The sequence below is a fragment of the Oncorhynchus keta genome, chromosome 2, assembly GCF_023373465.1.
Source record: "Oncorhynchus keta strain PuntledgeMale-10-30-2019 chromosome 2, Oket_V2, whole genome shotgun sequence".
Lineage (NCBI taxonomy): Eukaryota > Metazoa > Chordata > Actinopteri > Salmoniformes > Salmonidae > Oncorhynchus > Oncorhynchus keta.
This window is the reverse complement of record NC_068422.1, coordinates 38688467-38714660: the sequence shown is the minus strand read 5'-3', so window position 1 is coordinate 38714660 and position 26194 is coordinate 38688467. Positions and strand designations below refer to the sequence as shown.

At 43.3% G+C, this 26194-nt stretch overlaps 1 protein-coding gene across 2 annotated transcripts in view; it reads right to left on the bottom strand.

Annotated features, from left to right (window-relative positions):
* Nucleotides 1-25048, bottom strand: part of LOC118400205 (cGMP-dependent protein kinase 1-like) — a 172856-nt gene extending 147808 nt beyond the window's left edge. Inside the window, exon 1 of one of the 2 annotated variants that reach the window (XM_035796846.2) lies at nt 24418-25048. In XM_035796846.2, the coding sequence (XP_035652739.1) occupies nt 24418-24677 (260 nt within the window). In that variant the 5' untranslated portion in view covers nt 24678-25048. Of the gene's footprint in view, nt 1-10098; nt 10509-24417 lie in introns of those variants that run through there. The other variant, XM_035796837.2, reaches the window with a different exon arrangement.
* Nucleotides 25049-26194: the final 1146 nt, after the last annotated feature.

The window sequence follows — 26194 nt, the reverse complement described above, 5'->3', positions numbered from 1 at the left end:
GTGTTATCACAGATTTAGAAGCTATTTTAAATCTCAAATACACTGCAAGTTATACATTTTCTGCATTGCAGGAAAGTTCTCCTGCAACGGAGTGAGTCAAATTAAGGTCCTACTGTACATGAGACAGACCAATAGACACATTCCAGAGGACTAATCCAGTTAGAAAGATAAAAGGGGGAAAACTGGGAAAGAAAGAACAGGGCAGGTAATATACCTCAGCATTTAAATGGCCAACTCTTTTCAAAAACGATTTTCTAAACCCTCTGACGAAGGCGAAGGCATCCCTAGGAGGATGCGTCACTTGAGTGGGTTGAGTCATTGACGTGGTCTTCCTGCCTGGGTTGCCGTGGCGGAGACCTTTGTGGGCTATACTCGGCCTTGTCTCAGGATGGTACGTTGAAGGTATCCCTCTAGTGGTGTGGGGGCTGTGCTTTGGCAAAGTGAGTGGGGTTATATCCTGCCTGTTTGGCCCTGTCCGGGGGTATCATCGGATGGGGCCACAGTGTCTCCTGACCCCTCCTGTCTCAGCCTCCAGTATATATGCTGCAGTAGTTGATGTGTCAGGGGGCTAGGGTCAGTGTGTTATATCTGGAGTATTTCTCCTGTCTTATCCGGTGTCCTGTGTGAATTCAAGTACGCTCTCTCTAATTCATTCTCTCGGAGGAGGACCTGAGCCCTAGGACCATGCCTCAGGACTACCTTGCCTGATGACTCCTTGCTGTCCCCAGTCCACCTGGCCGTGCTGCTGCTCCAGTTTCAACTGTTCTGCCTGTGGCTATGGAACCCTGACCTGTTCACCGGACGTGCTACCTGTCCCAGACCTGCTGTTTTCAACTCTTAAGAGACAGCAGGAGTGGTAGAGATACTCTGAATGATCGGCTATGAAAAGTCAACTGACATTTACTGCTGAGGTGCTGACCTGTTGCACCCTCGACAACCTCTGTGATTATTATTATTTGACCCTGCTGGTCATCTATGAACATTTGAACATCTTGGCCATGTTTTGTTATAATCTCCACCCGGCACAGCCAGAAGAGGCCACCCCTCATAGCCTGGTTCCTCTCTAGGTTTCTTCCTAGGTTTTGACCTTTCTAGGGAGTTTTTCCTAGCCACCATACTTCTACACCTGCATTGCTTGCTATTTGGGGTTTTAGGCTGGTTTTCTGTACAGCACTTTGATATATCAGCTGATGTAAGACGGGCTATATAAATCAATTTGATTTTATGTATTTTAAATAAATACATTTAATTTGATAGGCCAATACAAAAACTTAATCAACAGTACTACTGGCAAGAACAGTGTGCTGGTTTGTCTGTTTCTTTTCAGATATCTAAACCCAAACTGACAAACAAGTTGGTCAAACAGAGAAGAGGCATCGATCTCCACGCCATTGAGTAAACATCACAGTCCTCTGTTCTAATCGATAGAGGAGCAGCTCTATTGAAACTCATTCCTCTGTACCTCAGCATTCACAACCATATATTATATGTCTGCGTTGTCCTCCATAAAGGGAGCCACTCGCCAGGTCATTCTCAAACATGCCTCTCTTCATTGCGCTCTTGCTAGCAGGGAAAGAGGTAAAACATCTCACTCGTGTTCTTATAGAACCAGGGTAACGTTAGTAACTCAAAATTATTTTTCTACTACTCATTTTGTGTCACTTATGGGATATGGCCAACTCCTGTAACACAGACATTCTCTCTGAAGCCAGGGTAGTTCCAACAGCATCATCCCTCAGAGGCTCAAATACGTAGGACAGTATGCGCCAATGAAGGTGCAGTGACCTCCAGTCGGTAAAACCTCATAAAAATACGAGGGGTGGCCCAACATTCCACCTCGCAAATCTCTTGTAAAAAAAGAACAGTGCCCATACCTATGGTGGAATGAGCCCTCAGGCCCTCCGGGGACTGTAAACACTTGTTATTATAAGCCAATAGAATAGCCTCCACTATCCAATGGGATAGCCGTTGACGAGAGAGGGGCCCACCCTTGCAAGGGGATGGCCAAGACACAAAGAGTTGGTCACTCTTGTGACATGCTCTCGTTCTATCCAAGCAGATATGGAAAGCACGTACAGGACATAAATGGTGGAGGAGCCATTGGTCCGTAGAAGTAAATGGCGGCCATAAGCTCTAAGGCTAGACAATTGTAATTACAGCTGACCTTAGGCATAAAGGCAGGGCAAACCGTAGGCACAATGGTGGACTGACAGTGTGTGCAGCTCACTCACACCCCTTGCAGATGTAAGGGCAATCAGCAAAGCCGTCTTGAAGGGGAGATATTTGAACTCTAGGCTTTCCAGTGGCTCAAAAGTTTGCTGAGGAATTACACTACATGACCAAAAGTATGTGGACACATGCTCGTCAAACATCTTATTCCAAAATCATGGGCATTAATATGGAGTTAGTGCCCCCTTTGCTGCAATAACAGCCTCCACTCTTCTGGGAAAGCTTTCCACTAGATGTTGGACAATGCTGTGGGGGCTTGCTTCGATTCAGCCACAAGAGCATTAGTGAGCTTGGGGACTGTTGTTGGGTGATTAGGCCTGGCTTGCAGTCGGCGTTCCAATTCCTCCTAAAGGTGTTTGATGGGGTTGAGGTCAAGGCTCTGTGCAGGCCTTTGAAGTTCTTCCACACAGATTTTAACAAACCATTTCTGTATGGACCTCGCTTTGTGCATGGGTGCATTGTCGTGCTGAAACAGGAAAGGGCATTCCACAAACTGTTGCCATAAAGTTGGAAGCACAGAATTGACTGGAATGTCATTGTATGCTGTAGCTTTAAGATTTCCCTTCACTTGAACAAAGGGGCATAGCTGTTTCTACTGCTCCAGAGTACAATGGCGGTGAGCTTTACACCACTCCAGTTGACACTTGGCTTTGCACATTAAACTTATGTGTGGTTGCTCGGCCATGGAAACCCATTCAAGTTCCTAACGAACAGTTCTTGTGCAGACGTTGCTTCCAGAGGCAGTTTGGAACCCGGTAGTGAGTGTGGCAATGGAGGACAGACAATTTTTATGTGCTTCAGCACTTGGCGGTCCCATTCTGTGAGCTTGTGTGGCCTACCACTTCGCGGCTGAGCTGTTGTTTCTCCTACACATTTCCACTTCACAATAACAGCATTTACAGTTGACCATGGCAGCTCTAGCAGGGCATACGTTTGGAAAACTGACATGATGGAAAGATGGCATCCTATGACGATGCCATGTTGAAAGCCATTGAGCTCTTCAGTAAGTCCATTCTACTGTTAATGTTTGTCTATGGAGATTGCATGGCTGTGTGCTCGATTTTATACACCTGTCAGCAACGAGTGTGGGTGAAATAGCAAAATCCCCTCATTTAAAGGGGTGCCCACATACTTTTGTATATAAAGTGTACCTTTGTGCTTGTGGTGGTGATTAGGGCTGTTGCGGTGACCGTATTACCGCCACACCCACAGTCACGAGTCATGAAGGCAGTCAAATTCCACATGACCGTTTAGTCATGGTAATTAGGCTTCTCCAAGCTCTGATGCTGCTGATGGTCATTAGTAGCTTAACAAACTTGCTAACTGCCTGGTACTCAGCACTCTATTGTCCCTCTAATCACTCTGACAGCAATTGAAATGTTTTTTCGAAAATCTAATCAAACACTTCATGAGAGCCCATGAGCTCATGTTGCGAAACATTTCAGTAGGCTATGAAATTGCGGGAGAAAACAGAGTGATGGCCGCTAATAAAAAGAGGAGGATCCCATATGCTTTCTATAAGCTAGGCCGACTATATTATTTCTCAACTTTCCAAATATTAAGCACATTGCTTATATTTACAACAGGAGTATAGCCTACCTGGCTGGCATGAAAATAAACCACGAGGAAAAGCGTCCCCCATTCGCCATTTAAGTGCATAAATGACATGTATTTTTACCCGCTGCCCCTGTTTCGATATAGGTGTATAATAATGCTAATTTCTAAATCAAAACAAATGTCACACATATATTATGTAGTAAATGTATATATATATAAGCCTATCACAATATTAGCATATCACTTGTGAATTACAGTTGAAGTTGGTAGTTTACATACACTTGGGCTGGAGTCATTAAAACTCGTTTTTCAACCACTCCACAAATTTCTTGTTAACAAACTATTGTTTTGGCAAGTCGGTAAGGACATCTACTTTGTGCATGACACAAGTCATTTTTCCAACAATTGATAAAAGATTATTTCACTTACAAGTCACTGCATCACAATTCCAGTGGGTCAGAAGTTTACATACACTAAGTTGACTGCGCCTTTAAACAACTTGTAAAATTCCAGAAAATTATGTCATGGCTTTAGAAGCTTCTGAAAGGCTAACTGACATCATTTGAATCAATTGGAGGTGGACCTGTCGATATATTTCAAGGCCTACCTTCAAACTCAGTGCCTCTTTGCTTGACAACACGGGAAAATCAAAAGAAATCAGCCAAGATCTCAGAAAAATAATTGTAGACCTCCACAAGTCTGGTTCATCCTTGGGAGCAATTTCCAAACACCTGAAGGTACCACGTTCATATGTACAAACAATAGTACACAAGTATAAACACCATGGAACCACGCAGGCGCCATACCGCTCAGGAAGGGGACGCGTTCTGTCTCCTAGAGATGAACGTAGTTTGGTGCGAAAATTGCAAATCAATCCCAGAACAACAGCAAAGGATTTTCTGAAGATACTGGAGGAAACAGGTACAACGTTATCTTAATCCACAGTAAAACGAGTCCTGTATAAACATTATCTGAAAGGCCACTCAGCAAGGAAGAAACCACTGCTCCAAAACCACCATAAAAAAGCAAGACAGTGGTTTGCAACTGCACATTGGGACAAAGATCATACTTTTTGGAGAAATGTCCTCTGGTCATAATGACCATTGTTATGTTTGGAGGAAAAAGAATACCTTCCCAACCGTGAAGCACGGGGGTGGCAGCATCATGTTGTGGGGGTGCTTTGCTGCAGGAAGGTCTGGCGCACTTCACGCGAGAAGCCCCCACATCCCTCTAGTGGTGTGGGGACTGTGCTTTGGCAAAGTGGGTGGGGTTATAGCCTTCCTGTTTGGCCCTGTCCGGGGGTGTCCTTGGATGGGGCCACAGTGTCTCCTGACCCCTCCTGTCTCAGCCTCCAGTATTTATGCTGCAGTAGTTTATGTGTCGGGGGGCTAGGGTCAGTGTGTTATATCTGGAGTATTTCTCCTGTCTTATCCGGTGTCCTGTGTGAATTCAAGTATGCTCTCTCTAATTCTTTCTCTCGGAGGAGGACCTGAGCCCTAGGACCATACTTCTCCTGTCCTATTCGGTGTCCTGTGTGAATGTAAGTGTACTCTCTCTAATTCTCTCTTTCTCTCTTTCTTTCTCTCTCTCAGAGGACCTGAGCCCTAGGACCATGCCTCAGGACTACCTGACATGATGACTCCTTGCTGTCCCCAGTCCACCTGGCTGTGCTGCTGCTCCAGTTTCAATTGCTGGTCATTTATGAACATTTGAACATCTTGGCCATGTTCTGTTATAATCTCCACCCGGCACAGCCAGAAGAGGACTGGCCACCCCACATAGCCTGGTTCCTCTCTAGGTTTCTTCCTAGGTTTTGGCCTTTCTAGGGAGTTTTTTCCTAGCCCCCGTGCTTCTACATCTGCATTGCTTGCTGTTTGGGGTTTTAGGCTGGGTTTCTGTACAGCACTTTGAGATATCAGCTGATGTACGAAGGGCTATATAAATCAATTTGATTTGAATTTGATTTTGATTTGACTTCACAAAATAGATGGTATCAAAGGAAGGAGAATTATGTGGATATATTGAGGCAACTCTCAAGACATCAAGACATCAAGTTAAAAGCTTGGTCGCAAATGGGTCTTCCAAGTGAACAATGTTCCCAAACATACTTCCAAAGTTGTGGCAAAATGGCTTAAGGACAACAAAGTCAAGGTATTGGAGTGGCCATCACAAAGCCCTGACCTCAATCCTTTAGAAAATGTGTGGGCAGAACTGAAAAAGCGTGTGCGAGCAAGGAGGCCTACAAATCTGACTCAGATACTCTAGTAAAACCAAATGCATGCTTTTCAACCGATCGCTGCCTGCACCCGCATGCCCGACGAGCATCACCACACTGGATGGTTCCGACCTTGAATATGTGGATACCTATAAGTACCTAGGTGTCTGGCTAGACTGCAAACTCTCCTTCAAGACACATATCAAGCATCTCCAATCGAAAATCAAATCACGAGTCGGCTTTCTATTCCGCAACAAAGCCTCCTTCACTCACGCTGCCAAGCTTACCCTAGTAAAACTGACTATCCTACCGATCCTCGACTTCGGCGATGTCATCTACAAAATCGCTTCCAACACTCTACTCAGCAAACTGGATGCAGTTTATCACAGTGCCATCCGTTTTGTCACTAAAGCACCTTATACTACCCACCACTGCGACTTGTATGCTCTAGTCGGCTGGCCCTCGCTACATATTCGTCGCCAGACCCACTGGCTCCAGGTCATCTACAAGGCCATGCTAGGTAAAGCTCCGCCTTATCTCAGTTCACTGGTCACGATGGCAACACCCATCCGTAGCACGCTCTCCAGCAGGTGTATCTCACTGATCATCCCTAAAGCCAACACCTCATTCGACCGCCTTTCGTTCCAGTACTCTGCTGCCTGTGACTGGAACGAATTGCAAAAATCGCTGAAGTTGGAGACTTTTATCTCCCTCACCAACTTCAAACATCAGCTATCTGAGCTGCTAACCGATCGCTGCAGCTGTACATAATCTATTGGTAAATAGCCCACCCATTTTCACCTACCTCATCCCCACAGTTTTTATTTATTTACTTTTCTGCTCTTTTGCACACCAATATCTCTACCTGTACATGATCATCTGATCATTTATCACTCCAGTGTTAATCTGCAATATTGTAATTATTCGCCTACCTCCTCATGCCTTTTGCACACATTGTATATAGACTCTCCTTTTTTTCTACTATGTTATTGACTTGTTAATTGTTTACTCCATGTGTAACTCTGTGTTGTCTGTTCACACTGCTATGCTTTATCTTGGCCAGGTCGCAGTTGCAAATGAGAACTTGTTCTCAACTAGCCTACCTGGTTAAATAAAGGTGAAATAAAATAAATAAAATAAAAAATACACCAGCTCTGTCAGGAGGAATGAGCCAAAATTATTGAGCCAACTTATTATGGGAAGCTTGTGGAAGGCTACCTGAAACATTTGACCCAAGTTAAACAATTTTAAAGGCCATGCTACCAAATAGTAATTGAGTGTATGTAAACGTCTGACCAACTGGGAATGTGATGAAAGAAATAAAAGCTTAAATAAATAATTCTCTCTACTTTTATTCTGACATTTCACATTCTTGATTTGATCCTAACTGACCTAAGACAGGGACTTTTTATGATTATTAATTGGCAGGAATTGTGGGAGACTGAGTTTAAATGTATTTGGCTAAGGTGTATGTAAACTTCCAACTTCAACTGTTTTTTATTTTGTGATCTTGTGGAGTAGAAGTAAACATTTTCAAAAATACTAATGAACAGTAAAGTACAGATACCCATAAAAACTAATTAAGAAGTACTTCAAAGTATTTTTACTTAAGTACTTTACATCACTGGGAATCTGTCTCTAAACCCATGAGACCACGCACAAGTTCGTTGACAAAAGAGAGAAAGTGAGAGAGAGAAACAGAGAGAGAGGGGGGATGAGTGTTGATTGCATATGTGCATATCAGTGGAAGCTACTCAGAGGATCGAGGGGAGGAACATACTCCTCAGTGAATTTCAGAAGGAAAACAAATGTGTGAAACAAAAAACATGATATTTAAATATAAATATATTCACGTCACCAAATAATTGATTAAAACACACTGTTTTACAATGAAGTTCTACAGTAGCCTCAACAGCACTCTCACAGCATGGGGTAGCACCATGGTGTAGCCGGAAGACAGCTCGTTTCCGTCCTCCTCTGGTTACATTGATTTCAATGCAAAACCTAGGAAGCTCATGGTTCTCACCCCTTCCATAGATTTACACACTAATGACAACTTCCAGAAGACGTCCTCCATCCTGTCAGAGCTCTTGTAGAATGAACTGACATGTTGTCCACCCAATCAAAGGGTCAGAGAATGAATCTAGTACTGAATAACAGTACTGCATAACAGGTGGTGAGCAATTGACTCAAAGAGAGAGAAAGACAATAGTATAACAGTTTTGAACAAGTTAATTTCTTCCCGAAAAAAGAAGGGAGATTTTTTTTCCACTTTCACTTTCTTAGCTAGTGAATGCAGCTAGCTAGTTTAGCCTACTCAAACAGAGAGATATGCTATGTTAGCTAGCTGGCTATGGCTATCCAACACTGGAACTCTTCCAAGTCAAGGTAAGATTTTGATATATTGATTTATTGCCACCGGGGCCCTGTAAAACTACTTGCTGTACATTGTAATGCATGATTGTAGCTGGTTTACTAACGCGTTAGTTCTAGATATGTTGAGTATGACGTTAGATTCTATGGAGACACTGATGTAGGCTGTGTGTAGCGGTTAGCGGTAATGGTATGAAGGTTTAGCTTGGAAAGTTTTTTTTGCCTGGTCACAGACAGCTGTTGTGTTGTACACTGAAGTCCACAAGTGAAGAGAAAGGGTGAGAGGAGGAAAGCATGTTGATTTGAGAAAGAATTAAACAATGAGCAAATTGATCATGCGGTTTGTATGTGGCTGCTATGAAAGTGAACTGTGTCTGCAGGTGATCAGGGGTGTATTCATTCAGCCAATTCGGTTGAAAAACGTTTCTTAAACGGAAGCAAATGGAACGAAACAAGGATCAACATAACTGAATTTGTCCAATAGAAAATCTTGTTTGCAAATGTTTGGACTAATGATTACACCCAAGATCAGCGAGATGCACACAAGAGTGTGCTAGGCGGTATTAAATGTGTCACTGTCTGTGACCTTGACTATTCCAAATTTTCTCTCGATCTGTGCACCTGTTGTAAACTTTAATTCCTAGGCTAGTTTGTAGCAACCTCATGATGGGTATAGGGAAATATGTTGTATCATGTAGCAGCCTAAACCTATCGAATGTATATTGAGCTGGGTGAATGGAATATGAATGACAGTCATCCAATATACTGCAATAGAAATAAGGCCATGCTCCTAAACAAATTATCATCCTACCTAATCTTAAACGGCACCGACCCCCACTGGTGCATATTGCATGTGTGAAGAGAGCAAGAGGTGTGTGTGCGTCTTTTGAACTGTTTAGGTTAGAAACAAACCGTTTTTGCTCTACTAATGGTGCAAGCATGACACTAACGTTGCTGCACTCGACAAATAACACTACAGCGAAGCATTACCATTAGAACAATTATTATTAAAAAATACATTTGTGCCCCAAATGTTTTACTCCAAGTTGGTCAAACTTTAGAGCCCTGTGTGTGTGTGTGTGTGTGTGTGTGTGTGTGTGTGTGTGTGTGTGTGTGTGTGTGTGTGTGTGTGTGTGTGTGTGTGTGTGTGTGTGTGTGTGTGTGTGTGTGTGTGTGTGTGTGTGTGTGTGTGTGTGTGTGTGTGTGTGTGTGCGTGCGTGTGTGTGTGTGTGTCATCAGAATGTAAACAATTCGTAGAGAGATATCATGGCACCCTTTTGTCACAGTTTGAAATAAACAAACACAGGTACATTACCCAGAGTCGGGCTTGTATTCATACCCTTTAACACCTCAACAACACTGGTCTCTTGCGTCACTGAGGTGACACATTCACCTCACACTGTCAGTAATAACCCATACTGTTTTTACATAGATGCATATCAATGATGCATATCAAGTGTGATATCACATTCAGAAGAAGCTGAAAAAAACGCAAAACACATTATTTTAGCATACTGACTGATCCTAGATGAAATATCGATCATATGAGTCTGAGATGTCGCACACCTGATGCTCCAAATGCACCATTGAGGAATTACGCACACTAAGAATAATGCACAATGGATAAATACAGCCACGGGCTGTATCACATAACGTCAAAAAATATGTCATGCAAAAACACAGTAATGCAAAAACAGGCACCCCTGTTGTAACTGTACACCTACTGTGGACTTTTGGGGTAGAAAGGCAGCCTGACATGGCTAAGATCCTGGATGTCGATTGCGGTGGGTTCCGCAGAAATCGCCTGTCTCTTAGTCCGCTGGTGCTCGTGCAGCTCAGTTTGTTTGACGACCTGTTGGGTTGCCGGTTTGATAACGGACCGGTATTTATCCAGCTCGTTCTGTAGTTTTTGTATTAGCTCGTCTTTCTGGTCAAGCTCCAGTTCTAGCTCGTCAATGAGCGCGTCCCGTTGCCGCAGCTCCTCAATCTTCTCCTGCAGCGCGTATTGGAGGTCGCGCAAGGTACCCATGTTCATCCCGACGCCAAGGGGACTTAACAAACCTTTAACCAAAGCTATCCAGTCGATACTGTAGCCTATTCCTTTTCCGCTCTTACCGACAACTTTATCCCGCATCTACAGCTTTAAACATGATATCCTCCCTCCAGTCCTACTGGATTTCCGAACGTCTTGATCTCCGTTGACAACCGGTGCTTGAATATCTAAATAAGCAAATACAATGGATGAGACGACTATCAAAGTGAACCCCCGGGAGCACCGCAGTCTCTGGAAATGTAAAGTTGTCTTTCTCTCTCTGGTTGAAAGTGTCAGTGGTGAAGCAGGCCGGTCCTCCTGTGGACTCTGAGAGGGCGCGAGGGAGAAGGGCGACTACGGGAATCCGAGGTAAAATGCCGTCAATCCTGTGAGAAGAAAACACAGGTCAACTGGACAAGGCACCCCAGGCACTGCTGACAATAGAAATGACAAAAGTTGAGTTTAGCTAAGGTTGCGTTGGCTTTAAAACACACGGAGATATTTTGAAATTGGTGTAATGAGCCACTGCATAAGGCCATGTAGGATACGTGTCTGTGTCTGTGTGTGTTTGTGTTGATAAGATCAAAGCTATGTGCCACAGCATTTTCTAATGGCATAATTCAGATCACAATGCTGCAACTAAATTAATGGTTATCAGACCATCAAAACAGACCATCAATCATGTTTGCTCTTCATTATAGTCCGATTTGGATATCTTCTGAACAAAGCAAACCAAACTGCATATCAGGATCAAAGCTATTACACAAACCAACATGGAATTACACTCCAGGTAAAATAACAGAAAGCTTATTCACTATTTGCACATAAATTGGTTTTGCATCTCAAGCCCATAGCCCTTTATTGTAACAGAAGGCTCTGCTGAGCTAACACTTACACTTGTCTTTTCTTACTAGCACTGACTTTGCTGATAGCTACTTATTGACGAAAAACTGTGCTTACTATGACTGTGATATGCGGGTCGGAAAACAACCAGATGAATCCAGTGTACAGAATAAATGGAAAGAGAGCTTGTGAAGCGATTTCAGCGTTTGTACGTTCACAAATCCATATTCAATCTCTACTTGTATGCACTGACATGTATGTGCAACTGATAGATGCACACACACACTACATGTTCATGATTTTATGTACAGTACCAATCAACAGTTTGGAAACACCTACTCATTCAGGGGCTTTTCTTTATTTTTACTATTTTCTACATTGTAGAATTATAGTGAACACTTCAACACTATGAAATAACACATAAGGAATCATGAAGTAACCAAAATAGTGTTTAACAAATCAAAATATATTTTATATTTGAGATTCTTCAAAGTAGCTACCCTTTGCCTTGATGACAGCTTTGCACAATCTTTGCATTCTCTCAACCAGTTTCATGAGGTAGTCACCTGGAGTGCATTTAAATTAACAGGTGTGCCTTGTTAAAAGTTAATTTGTGGAATTTATTTTCTTCTTCATTAATGCATTTGAGCCAATCACTTGTGTTGTTACATTTAGGGTTGGTATACAGAAAATAGCCCTATTTGGTCCAGATTATGGCAAGAACAGCTCAAATAAGCAAAGAGAAACGACAATCCATCATTACTTTAAGACATGAAGGTCAGTCAATTCGGAAAATTTAAAGAACTTTTAAAGTTTCTTCAAGTGCAGTCGCAAAAACCATCAAGCGCTATGATGAAACTGGCTCTCATGAGGACCGCCACAGGAAAGGAAGACCCAGAGTACCTCTGCTACAAGATTTATGGCACACTACACCTATTGTTGTATTGCTGTCACCTACTGTACGGGGTCTTCTTCTTTGCTATCACTGCAATCCACAAACAAATGCTATAGGTGCATGCCGCCACCTACTGTTTTGGCTGTATATCAGCCCACATAATTAACAAAATAAAGCTAAACAAAACAAATTTATTCATTTATTCAGATTAAACTGGTCAGACAATGCCGGTGCTACGCCACAGGATAGTTTTGCTAGCACAGAAGGGAATATGTTCCGGGATTCATCCAATGGCATTGAGGAGTATACAACCTCAGTCCGGCTTCATCAATAAGTGCATGGACGACGTCATCCCCACAGTGACCGTATGTGCATTTCCCAAACAGAAGCCATGGATTACAGGCAACATCTGCACCGAGCTAAACGCTAAAGCTGCTGCTTTCAAGGAGTGGGACACTAATCCCGACGCTTATAAGAAACCCTGCTATGCCCTCAGACGAACCATCAAACAGGCAAAGTGTCTATTAAGCAAATCAAATCAAATCAAATGTTATTTGTCACATACACATGGTTAGCAGATGTTAATGCGAGTGTAGTGAAATGTTTGTGCTTCTAGTTCCGACAATGCAGTATCCGACAATGCAGTAATAACCAACAAGTAATCAAACTAACAATTCCAAAACTACTGTCTTATACACAGTGTAACGGGATAAAGAATATGTACATAAGGATATATGAATGAGTGATGGTACAGAGCAGCATAGGCAAGATACAGTAAGTAGATGGTATCGAGTACAGTATATACATATGAGATGAGTATGTAAACAAAGTGGCATAGTTAAAGTGGCTAGTGATACATGTATTACATAAGGATGCAGTCGATGATATAGAGTACAGTATATGCGTATGCATATGAGATGAATAATGTAGGGTAAGTAACATTATATAAGGTAGCATTGTTTAAAGTGGCTAGTGATATATTTACATAATTTCCCATCAATTCCCATTATTAAAGTGGCTGGAGTTGAGTCAGTGTCAGTGTCAGTGTGTTGGCAGCAGCCACTCAATGTTAGTGGTGGCTGTTTAACAGTCTGATGGGCTTGAGATAGAAGCTGTTTTTCAGTCTCTCGGTCCCAGCTTTGATGCACCTGTACTGACCTCGCCTTCTGGATGATAGTGTGAACAGGCAGTGGCTCGGGTGGTTGATGTCCTTGATGATCTTTATGGCCTTCCTGTAACATCGGGTGGTGTAGGTGTCCTGGAGGGCAGGTAGTTTGCCCCCGGTGATGCGTTGTGCAGACCTCACTACCCTCTGGAGAGCCTTACGGTTGTGGGCGAAGCAGTTGCCGTACCAGGCGGTGATACAGCACGCCAGGATGCTCTCGATTGTGCATCTGAAGAAGTTTGTGAGTGCTTTTGGTGACAAGCCAAATTTCTTCAGCCTCCTGAGGTTGAAGAGGCGCTGCTGCGCCTTCTTCATGATGCTGTCTGTGTGAGTGGTCCAATTCAGTTTGTCTGTGATGTGTATGCCGAGGAACTTAAAACTTGCTACCCTCTCTACTTCTGTTCCATCGATGTGGATAGGGGGGTGTTCCCTCTGCTGTTTCCTGAAGTCCACAATCATCTCCTTAGTTTTGTTGACGTTGAGTGTGAGGTTATTTTCCTGACACCACACTCCAAGGACCCTCACCTCCTCCCTGTAGGCCGTCTCGTCGTTGTTGGTAATCAAGCCTACCACTGTTGTGTCGTCCGCAAACTTGATGATTGAGTTGGAGGCGTGCGTGGCCACGCAGTCGTGGGTGAACAGGGAGTACAGAAGAGGGCTCAGAACGCACCCTTGTGGGGCCCCAGTGTTGAGAATCAGCGGGATGGAGATGTTGTTGCCTACCATCACCACCTGGGGGCGGCCCGTCAGGAAGTCCAGTACCCAGTTGCACAGGGCGGGGTCGAGACCCAGGGTCTCGAGCTTGATGACGAGCTTGGAGGGTACTATGGTGTTGAATGCCGAGCTGTAGTCGATGAACAGCATTCTCACATAGGTATTCCTCTTGTCCAGATGGGTTAGGGCAGTGTGCAGTGTGGTTGAGATTGCATCGTCTGTGGACCTATTTGGGCGGTAAGCAAATTGGAGTGGGTCTAGGGTGTCAGGTAGGTTGGAGGTGATATGGTCCTTGACTAGTCTCTCAGAGCTCTTCATGATGACGGAAGTGAGTGCTACGGGGCGGTAGTCGTTTAGCTCAGTTACCTTAGCTTTCTTGGGAACAGGAACAATGGTGGCCCTCTTGAAGCATGTGGGAACAGCAGACTGGTATAGGGATTGATTGAATATGTCCGTAAACACACCGGCCAGCTGGTCTGCGCATGCTCTGAGGACGCGGCTGGGGATGCCGTCTGGGCCTGCAGCCTTGCGATGGTTAACACGTTTAAATGTCTTACTCACCTCGGCTGCAGTGAAGGAGAGTCCGCATGTTTTTGTTGCAGGCCATGTCAGAGGCACTGTATTGTCCTCAAAGCGGGCAAAAAAGTTATTTAGTCTGCCTGGGAGCAAGACATCCTGGTCCGTGACTGGGCTGGATTTCTTGTTGTTGTCCGTGATTGACTGTAGACCCTGCCACATGCCTCTTGTGTCTGAGCCGTTGAATTGAGATTCTACTTTGTCTCTGTACTGACGCTTAGCTTGTTTGATAGACTTGTGGAGGGAATAGCTGCACTGTTTGTATTCGGTCATGTTACCAGTCACCTTGCCCTGATTAAAAGCAGTGGTTCGCGCTTTCAGTTTCACGGGAATGCTGCCATCAATCCACGGTTTCTGGTTAGGGAATGTTTTAATCGTTGCTATGGGAACGACATCTTCAACGCACGTTCTAATGAACTCGCACACCGAATTAGCGTATTCGTCAATATTGTTATCTGACGCAATACGAAACATATCCCAGTCCACGTGATGGAAGCAGTCTTGGAGTGTGGAGTCAGCTTGGTCGGACTAGCGTTGGACAGACCTCAGCGTGGGAGCCTCTTGTTTTAGTTTCTGTCTGTAGGCATGGATCAACAAAATGGAGTCGTGGTCAGCTTTTCCGAAAGGAGGGCGGGGCAGGGCCTTATATGCGTCGCGGAAGTTAGAGTAACAATGATCCAAGGTTTTTCCACCCCTGGTTGCGCAATTGATATGCTGATAAAATTTAGGGAGTCTTGTTTTCAGATTAGCCTTGTTAAAATCCCCAGCGACAATGAATGAAGCCTCCGGATAAATGGATTCCAGTTTGCAAAGAGTCAAATAAAGTTTGTTCAGAGCCATCGATGTGTCTGCTTGGGGGGGGATATATACGGCTGTGATTATAATCGAAGAGAATTCCCTTGGTAGATAATGCGGTCTACATTTGATTGTGAGGAATTCTAAATCAGGTGAACAGAAGGTTTTGAGTTCCTGTATGATTCTTTCATCACACCATGTCTCGTTAGCCATAAGGCATACGCCCCCGCCCCTCTTCTTACCAGAAAGATGTTTGTTTCTGTCGGTGCAATGCGTGGAGAAACCCGCTGGCTGCACCGCCTCCGATAGCGTCTCTCCAGTGAGCCATGTTTCCGTGAAGCAAAGAACGTTACAGTCTCTGATGTCCCTCTGGAATGCTACCCTTGCTCGGATTTCATCAACCTTGTTGTCAAGAGACTGGACATTGGCGAGAAGAATGCTAGGGAGTGGTGCACGATGTGCCCGTCTCCGGAGTCTGACCAGAAGACCGCCTCGTTTCCCTCTTTTTCGGAGTCGTTTTTTTGGGTCGCTGCATGGGATCCATTCCGTTGTCCTGTTTGAAAGGCAGAACACAGGATCCGCGTCGCGAAAAACATATTCTTGGTCGTACTGATGATGAGTTGACGCTGATCTTATATTCAGTAGTTCTTCTCGACTGTATGTAATGAAACCTAAGATGACCTGGGGTACTAATGTATGAAATAACACGTAAAAAAAACAAAAAACTGCATAGTTTCCTAGGAACGCGAAGCGAGGCGACCATCTCTGTCAGCGCTGGATCCTGTGTTCTGCACTGGCTCTGATGCTCGACGGATGTGGCAGGGCTTGAAAAATATTACGGACAACAAAGGGAAACCCAGCTGCGAGCTGCCCAGTGACAGGAGCCTACCAGATGAGCTACAGTGCCTTGCAAAAGTATTCATCCCCCTTGGCATTTTTACAGGTAACGAGTGGAGGACAGAGTAGCCTCTTAAAGAAGAAGGTACAGGTCTGTGAGAGCCAGAAATCTTGCTTGTTTGTAGGTGACCAAATACTTATTTTCCACCATAATTTGCAAATAAATTCATTAAAAATCATACAATGTGATTTTCTGGATTTCTTTCTTCTCATTTTGTCTGTCATAGTTAAAGTGTACCTATGATGAAAATTACAGGCCTCTCTCATCTTTTTAAGTGGGAGAACTTGCACAATTGGTGGCTGACTAAATACTTTTTTGCCCCACTGTATTACAATTATACACTTCAACTGTGTTTACCACTCCTGTTCCTGGGACATCAATGATTATGTAACCGGTGTGAAATGGCTGGCTAGATAGCAGGGTGTGCGCTAATAGCATTTCAATCGGTGACGTCACTCGCTCTGAGACCTTGAAGTAGTTGTTCCCCTTGCTCTGCAAGGGCCGCGGCTTTTGTGGAATGATGGATAACGATTCTTCGTGGGTGTCAGTTGTTGATGTGTGCAGAGGGTCCCTGGTTCAAGCCCAGGTAGGGACGGAAGCTATACTGTTCCAATTACACATTGTAACTATGCAATAGACTAGAAACATGACTGATTTGTAATTCATATAAGCATTAAAAAAATTGATGCATATATAACTCCCTTCCTCTGCATTAATCTGAGGACACAGGACAGTGGAGAATGTGAAATGCTTTATTGAAAGATGTTCATTATCCAGGTGTTATTAATACATGCATTATAATTATGATAATTGTAATATTATATTATAAATACAAGTTCAATCTGTACTTCAATGCACATATGGTGTGCATTATAAAACAAGGAAGAAAGATGAGTTGGGGAGAGGTGTAGGAGACAGAATGGAAAAGAGGTAAGAACAGAGGCAGACAGCATATGATTAATGAATTACAGTGCTACCCTAATATTCTCTCAGTTCATCACAATTGCGGTGTCTCCTAACCAGCATTGGGCCACCAGTTGCCCCGAAGGTTATCTTAAGAGTGGGTGAGGTGACGATGATGGGACAGGCTTCCTCTCTCACATCAAAACATACCTGCACACGAGAGACAGATGGATAGAGAGAGTGAGAGCATGGAAGAGGGAAAGGAATGAGATGGGAACAACAATAATTTGTTGCAAGTTGGGGAGGGGGGCTAATAGCTGAGCAAAAGAATAGTCTAATAGCCGAGATAGGAGTGAAAACCACCCCTCCTATCACAGACCAGATTTGCCCTAACGACCAAGGGCTTGCTACTCAATATAATAAAGTAATGACTTTTCAAATAAGTTACCTTACACATTATGTTGGCTGACAATTTGTTTGCTACGCTGTCCTTACGAACCACATGCTGGTACATACTGCTGTAATGATATGCTATGTTAGCAAGCTACCTAATGTTAGTAGTTATACATCAAACTTGCCAGTATATTAACTATAGGCTATCTAACTACCCAACATTTATTGACTTGATTATTCCCGTCATTCTTAGCTGAGCTAAATGGTATAGTGGTTGTGCATTCTCAATGGAAGTTCGGGTGCTTTTGTAAATTCGCTCTGGCTATAGGCTGGACAATAGAACAAGTCAAAATTCACCCAAGGCTGAAAAACGGCTTAAGAACATTGGCTAAGCTGGAACACTAGCGCGAGCCCATAGCAAATGAATGGAATTGAACGTTCGCAGAGCCTGTTTTGACTGGAGTGATGCTTAGAATTCCATTTAGTGTAAATGGCATCAAAAAATGTAGCCCTTTTTATTTTACCACTACAATCTGTTTGTCGGACAAAACTGGAAGAAAAAAAAACTTATGTAGAAAGTAAACATCCGTACCTCAATGGTGTCAACTGTGCTTATGTCTGCATGATGAGAAAGTAGGGAAAAAATAAAAACTTCTGACTATCTCTGGTCTACGAGTTTGATGCTCAGACTTATATAATTACAAAGAGGAGATTCTACTGATTAAAATAGTGCCGACTTGAAATAAATATATATATATATACAGAGTGAGATATTTGGCAAAATAGAACGGCATGCCTCTCCATAGGAAAACAATGGGGGTAGCTCAGCATCCCAAAGGCAAAGTATTTTGGGGTTCGCATTTGATGACAACCGAACTAGCTGCCCAGGCTTACATAATTAGAAAGAGAAGATTCTCATGGTTAAAATGGTTTGAAAAAAATCTAATTATACACATTGCGAGATTTTTGGCGAAATAGACAAGACATGCCTATATTTCCCCCATAGGAAACAATGGGAAGACCACAGAGTTCCAATAAAAAAAATGGTTGTTCACATTTTAACTATAAAACAACGTGAGCACGTCTCATTGCCAACAATAGCGAAGCAGGCATTTTGACGTTTAACAATAAGCTGGGAATAGAACTTTCGGAAGGCGAGTTGGTGCCACGGTGCTTAATAGAACTAATAGGACCTGGCATGATGAAAAATGCACTAAAATAAGGCCTGTTTTTTTGTGATTCCTTCCTGGGAAATATGGTCATTATGAAACTAGGTTCCACGGCGGATGCAATGAACTTGTTTTTATCAGAAAAGAATGTTGTTAAAAATGTAATGTGTCCAGCCTACTATCTAGACTGATTTCAGTAAACTCTTGTGTGTACCACAGCCCAGAATAATTAATTTAGCGCTCAACACCCGTTGTATATGGCCGGTGTCAGTAAACTTAGGGAAAAAAGCATAATTAAATTGTTTCCAGCAGCACATTTACATTCACCAACGCTCTGGTTAACACGAAAACTGCCTTACCAGCTCAGCTAGGGGGAGTAAAATGGTCAGAGTGATCTCATTTGTGTCTGGAAGCAGCTAGCAAGCTAGACACAATCCTAAGCTAACTTGGGTGCTTGCCTGCCGGTGTAAGGCCAGAACACAAAAAAAAACTTCTCCTCAGCCCGAACGTCCAGTGTGCGCTCCGAGGGCGAAATGGTCTGAATTTACAAACTGCCAATCCTCTGAATTTATGAGCATCACATTGTACAGGGCCAGATTTTCTGTACCATCCTAACAGAAACCCAGAGGGTTTTTCATTTTTCATGGAATATTAAAACCATAATATTAATCAAATTAATTAAGCAAGTGTAACGACTCTCCTCTTCTTCTGACGAGGAGTAAGAGATGCCGGACCACTGTGCAGCGTGGTAAGTGTACATATTAATATATAAAACTGAACACTACAAAAATACAAAATAACAACGTGAATGAACAAACGTAAATCGAAACAGTCCCGTGTGGTATAAACACAGACACAGGAAAAAAAATCGGCCACAACTCAAAAGTGAAACTAGGCTACCTAAGTATGGTTCTCAATAAGGGACAACGATTGACAGCTGCCTCTGATTGAGAACCATACCAGGGCAAACACAGAAATCCCAAAACATAGAAAAAGGAACATAGACAACACACCCAACTCACGCCGTGACCATACTAAAACAAAGACATAACAAAAGAACTAAGGTCGGAACGTCTCATGCCGTCCCTGGAAGGGGTGCGTCACCTGAGTGGGTTGATTCACTGATGTGGTCATCCTGTCTGGGTTGGCGCCCCCCTTTGGGTTGTGCCATGGCGGAGATCTTTGTGGGCTATACTCAGCCTTGTCTCAGGATGGTAAGTTGGTGGTTGAAGATATCCCTCTAGTGGTGTGGGGGCTGTGCTTTGGCAAAGTGGGTGGGGTTATATCCTTCCTGTTTGTCCCTGTCCGGGGGTGTCCTCGGATGGGGCCACAGTGTCTCCTGACCCCTCCTGTCTCAGCCTCCAGTATTTATGCTGCAGTAGTTTATGTGTCGGGGGGCTAGGGTCAGTTTGTTATATCTGGAGTACTTCTCCTGTCCTATTCGGTGTCCTGTGTGAATCTAAGTGTGCGTTCTCTAATTCTCTCCTCTCTTTCTTTCTCTCTCTCAGAGGACCTGAGCCCTAGGACCAGGACTATCTGACATGATGACTCCTTGCTGTCCCCAGTCCACCTGGCCGTGCTGCTGCTCCAGTTTCAACTGTTCTGCCTTATTATTATACGACCATGCTGGTCATTTATGAACATTTCAACATCTTGGCCATGTTCTGTTATAATCTCCACCCGGCACAGCCAGAAGAGGACTGGCCACCCCACAAAGCCTAGTTCCTCTCTAGGTTTCTTCCTAGATTTTGGCCTTTCTATGGAGTTTTTCCTAGCTTCTACACCTGCATTGCTTGCTGTTTGGGGTTTTAGGCTGGGTTTCTATACAGCACTTTGAGATATCAGCTGATGTACGAAGGGCTATATAAATAAATTTGATTTGATTTTGATATTTGTTCATAATATGTTCCAGTTTCTTCCTTTTTCCCCTTGTCCTCCATCTTCAAAGATAACCAGTTTACCCTTCCCACCCTCCTTCTCCGGTTGTTGTCAACTCGAATGTTGTCATTAAAACTTAGTTTGATTGGTTGACAAGATGAACTCTGCTCATTGGTCAACCATGCGCGGCGACCGCTCAAGACTTCAGCTAATATTTTGCCACCTCGAGCACCGAGCCAGCACCACCGCTCACGGCAGTGAGCACCACGTACCGTGCCTCTTGCAAAACTCCTTGAGTTTTTCTGCCCTAATCCAATTGAAGTCTGAAACCTTCGCAGTTTATTGCGGCCCATCTGTAATCACCTTTTATGTTACATCAAAATGCAGTGATGTGTGATATTGTAAGATCAAAGGAGTCACTAGAAATGCCAGTGGCATTATCATCACTAACGACAAGCAAGTAGCCTACATGATCTTTTTAATCTTAATTTAGAGGTAGGGTCAGGGCTAAATTCAAGGTTGGGGTTAGTGGTTAGAATCACATGTGGTAAGAAAGTACTGTAGCTCTGTCCATAGCCAGTCACCAGACAGTATGATGACTTGAAAAAAAGATCAAAACTGCCCTCTTTTGGTTGTATGTGATAACAGTGACTGAGCAGTTAGGGAGAATATCTAAAGACTAAAATAATGTCTGGTGCACACACACTATTTAATCAATGAAACTCAGAAACCAGTTATCTAGATAAATCCCATTATTGGACCTTAATTATGCTTAACTATAATATATATCATAATAGTAATAATATATGCCATTTAGCAGATTATTTTATCCATAATGACTTACAGTCATGCGCGCATGCATTTTACATACAAGTGGTCCCAGGAATCTAACCTGCTATCCAAGTGTTGCAAGCTCCATGCTAAAATAAGCTACAGAGGACAGCAAACTGTGACCACAAACATTGTCTGAAGGATCCTTCTATGTGTTTTCAAAAGGTCTGGATAGGAGAGTTTGTGTTGCCCAACCACTCAACAGCTGTTTTTACAATGCTATTACAGCTCAATTATCACACTGTAAGGGTGGCCATGAAACAGTGACAGTGATATATAATATTGGCTGTAATAGTGTGGCAATGAGAGCTGGCTTGAAGATCAAGAGCCTGAAACTTTTAGTGGGTGCTTTAGGGACAACAAAGTTTAAACAACTCTGACATAATATATGATTTGGTAAAACGAGAATGCTAATCACTTCTGCAAGGGGAACAGTTTAAGAGGCAAGTTTATACTCTTTTCCCTTTTAGCTTGAGATGTAATTCGTGAGATAAGGTATTAGTATTAAACAAAATACTTTCCTGGAGACCTCATTACACAAACCTATGAGGCATTCTAGGTCCAGGATTATTTTCCTGACCAAGTGATTCGACCAGGAAAACATGCCCTGCATCCCGATACTTCCCTTTCCTGGATTTAAAAAGGACTCCTGGCCCTGGGCATTGCTTAAATCTACTGACAATGAACCATTAGGGACACTTCCACTCCCAAATAAAGGTCAATAGGTCAACTTTCAACAACCAGACAACTACATCCCCTTCTTATCCTACATCCCTCCCAGCCTCCCTGTGCCCTTTAAACCACCTCTGTGTTGGAGACAGGGTTATATTTCACCTCGCTATACTTCCAGCTCAGCCCTTTCCTATGGTGATCAATAGGAACAGGATCCATTGCTTCATGGTTCTGTAATCCGATGATCAGGAGGCTGTCCGTTGGTGCCTGGTTCTGACACAAATTGAGGTCACTATGTCTCAATGTCTCTGACCCCTAGCAGAGCCACGAGCAGGTGCACAACCAGATCCATTAAATAATGACACGCATCCCATTCTTCAACCAGGAATCAAGACATGCCATCCTTTTCATCATCTGCCTGTGGCCTTGGACCACCACTGTACTAGAAGACCTAAAGGGATCATTAACCCTAGAAAGAGAACAAATACCAGAGGACATGAAAGGAATTATTTTGCACTTTAATGGCATTACTCTTTATTGATAATGACATTGTCTTCTGACAGATGGCGTCATGCTAAACTGACACACGTCGCCAGGAGCCAGCTGTCTTGGAACTCATTTTTTTTTATTAAGATTTTTGTTTGTCCACGTGACACTAGTTCCTAACTTCATAAAATCCCTGCGCTCTCGCATGACTCACTATGGAACACCAGCAGGGCTGAAAACATAATTTGAAAAATGTCTAAATTTCTAACAGATCATTATGGCCTGACATAACAGTAGAACACTGAATTATTAATAACACTCTTATAATCTTCTCCTTGTATAGTTATTTTAGTGCTATCTGGTTACCTGACAATCAGCTCGTATTGGCCTTTTGCTGTGTGTGCAGTGGGTACAATTTCTAATCTAATTCAGACCCTCTGTGTGTGTGTGTGTGTGTGTGTGTGTGTGTGTGTGTGTGTGTGTGTGTGTGTGTGTGTGTGTGTGTGTGTGTGTGTGTGTGTGTGTGTGTGTGTGTGTGTGTGTGTGTGTGTGTGTGTGTGTGTGTGTGTGAGGGAGGGAGGGGGGAGGGAGGGAGGGAGGGAGGGAGGGAGGGAGGGAGGGAGGGAGGGAGGGAGGGAGGGAGGGAGGGAGGGAGGGAGGGAGGGAGGGAGGGAGGGCAGGCGCGTGCATGTGTGTGTGTGTGTGTGTGCATGCGTGCACGTGTGTAAATGTCTGTCTAGACAGGGTAAGCAGCCGTTTGAAAAGGTCACCACCCATACCATACGGTTTTAGTCACAGAGAACAAAGCTGTCAGGGAAGATGAGTTGCTGTGTCAATCTCACAGGAAAAATCTTTAGAGTAAAATGGAAATTTCAGTGAAATCCACAGTGAAGACTTTATGAATGGGCTTATGTTGAGTTAAAGGAAACCTAATTGATCTCCGCAAAATTGTAATTTTGGTGTTTTTTGTGCATGACTTTGGTATGTTGAACTGCCATTGTTAAATCATCAGGAATATATTTAAATCTTTTGACAAATACTTTTTCTGAAGTGTATGTTTAGTAACTCATTAGGCCGGATACCATTGACTCAATCTGATTAGGCCTAAGATGAGGCATTCAGTACCTTAAAAAAGAACAGCAATGAATCCATTCAATTCCTCTGTTTTGCTTTCACGATGTGACATCTGTAATCAAATTTCATCCAGTTATCAGGCCAAGGGAGTCGGTCCTACAAAGAATGAACCCTAATAATTTAGAACATCCAACACTGAAGCTACAAAGGTGCAACGGAAGGTGATAAGGAGAGGATATGGTCAAAAAATATTTTTCTAATGGAGTATTAAATATCCTCAGACGTATACTTCGATCGCTTAGCATCCAGCTACTAAAAGCCAATAATGCTTCTTGCTTCCTCCACTTTACCTCCGCTGGGAATGCAATGATGGATCGGATCCATAAACTCCTCTTGGAAGCCTGTCGTGGAGCTACGTCATCGGCACCAAGAATGAACGCGCTCACACTGCCCCATTCATGGAAGCGCGTCTCCATCTCCACAGTAGAACTAGTGGTCAGCCCTGTTGTCATTGTGAATGATTGACATTCAATGGCCTGACATCACACCTATCTGTTTAAAGTAGTCTAAATGCAACTCAACCCATTAGGCTACATTTTTGTTCTATATGTTTTCTATAGTCTACCTCGTCAACTACACACGATGGATAAACAGACATATTTTGCTGTATAAAAACCCTAAATAATTCGACACCAATAACACCAGGTTCAAACTCTTACCAGTCGGACTTGTCATATTTCTGAAAGGCTTGCCTCGACAGGTCTTGGTAGTTTTGAGGCTCCGCCGAGATGCCTTGCGCCCGAGTCCTGGTCCTCGGTCCCATAAGTTGGGCGCTGGGCAAAACGGACTGACATTTGTGCAGTTTCCTCTTCAGTTCTTGGATCTCATCCTCCCTGTCCGCCAGACGCATCTCCAAGTCTCGTATTCTCTCCTCCTTCGACATTAAAATCTTGGAAAAATCCTCCTCCAGGTCACTCATTTTGAAATCTGCGGAAACTTCTCGGTTGTTTATTCTCGAAAAACACAACTCATATATTTAAACAGTTTCTTGTGGTCAGAATTCCGTTGTTTCCACTGCTTAAACGGGCTCCACCGTGCGTATTCGGAAGGATCCCTTTGCAATCCACGTGTTTGTTTCGGTTGGTGCTGAACGGAGGGGATTTAAATCGGTGTTTAAACAGCCGAGCGGGCGGTTGATAGATCCGCAGCGCTGGTCCGCTGGGCTGCTGGTCCACAGACATATATCCCGACCCTCCAGGGACCTATTGATGATCCTTCATTTAGAAACCAAATCAGCAGTCTTCCTCTTTGGGGAGGCAAGCCATATGCTGGACAGAAACATAGCCTACTAGACTGTCATAGTGTGGAAGATTGTAGCTTTGGGACAACAACATCAGTAGTCTGTGTATTGGTTGGACTCCATGAGTTATGCATCGTTCTGGTGGCTGGCGACAGAAAATAAACCTACCACAATATAGCCGGCTTAAAAAAAAGGTTTATTGTCAACAAAGGCATTTTCACAATCTCTAGGAAAAATACTTACCAGGTGTAAAATGAAATGTGTCCCTTTGCTATCAAATAAACGTCTGAATCCAACTTTTGTCTGAACAGCAGCATATTCCTGTTGAGTTAGACAGTGGGCTGCCAATTAGACCACGCACCTCACTCAATACCTCCTACCATTAAATTTACTGTCTACACAGCAGGAATATGGTGCGGTTCAACAAAAAGTTAGATTCAGACCTTTATTTGATAGGGAGGGTCACAGTTCACGTTATATATAGTAAGTAGAGTTCCTATAGATGATTCCTTTATTGACAGGGAACGTTTTTGTTTGGTGTAGCCTGCTATATTGTTGTAGCCACTCACCTAGAAACCATTAATTAGCAACTGAGGAAGTCCAAACAATACACATTTACATTTACATTTAAGTCATTTAGCACTGCTGATGTTGTGTCCCAAAGCTAGGGAGACATAGCCACAGGATATAGGGGTGCTGAGGTTGCTGCAGCATCCCCTGATGAATCGAAAATAAATAATAATAATTTTTATTTTTTTATAAATACAAATAATACCCACCAAATTAGTGAACTAGGCCTTTATTATTACTCCTGTATGAGAGCACCCCCACCCCAAAACATATTCCTGCAGCCATGTAGGGAGATTGTTTTTGCATTGACAAATGTTCACCATCTTGAAATCATCAACACAAAGCTTCTGGAATGGCAGCAAACACCCTTTGATCCGAGCAGCTAACGTAGCCCAGTGAAACTCGGTCTGGCTCGAGATCTGATTCACGAGCCTGTTAGACAGAAACACTCACCCCATTGTTGTCTCATTAGACTACATGAAACTCAATTAGGCTATAACAACCCACACAATTACAGGCAACTGACAAAATTAAGGAAACACCAACATAAAGTGTCATAGTAGGGCCTTGGGCAACCACGAGCCAGAACAGGATCAATGCCTCTTCCACGAGAAGTTCCATCATTT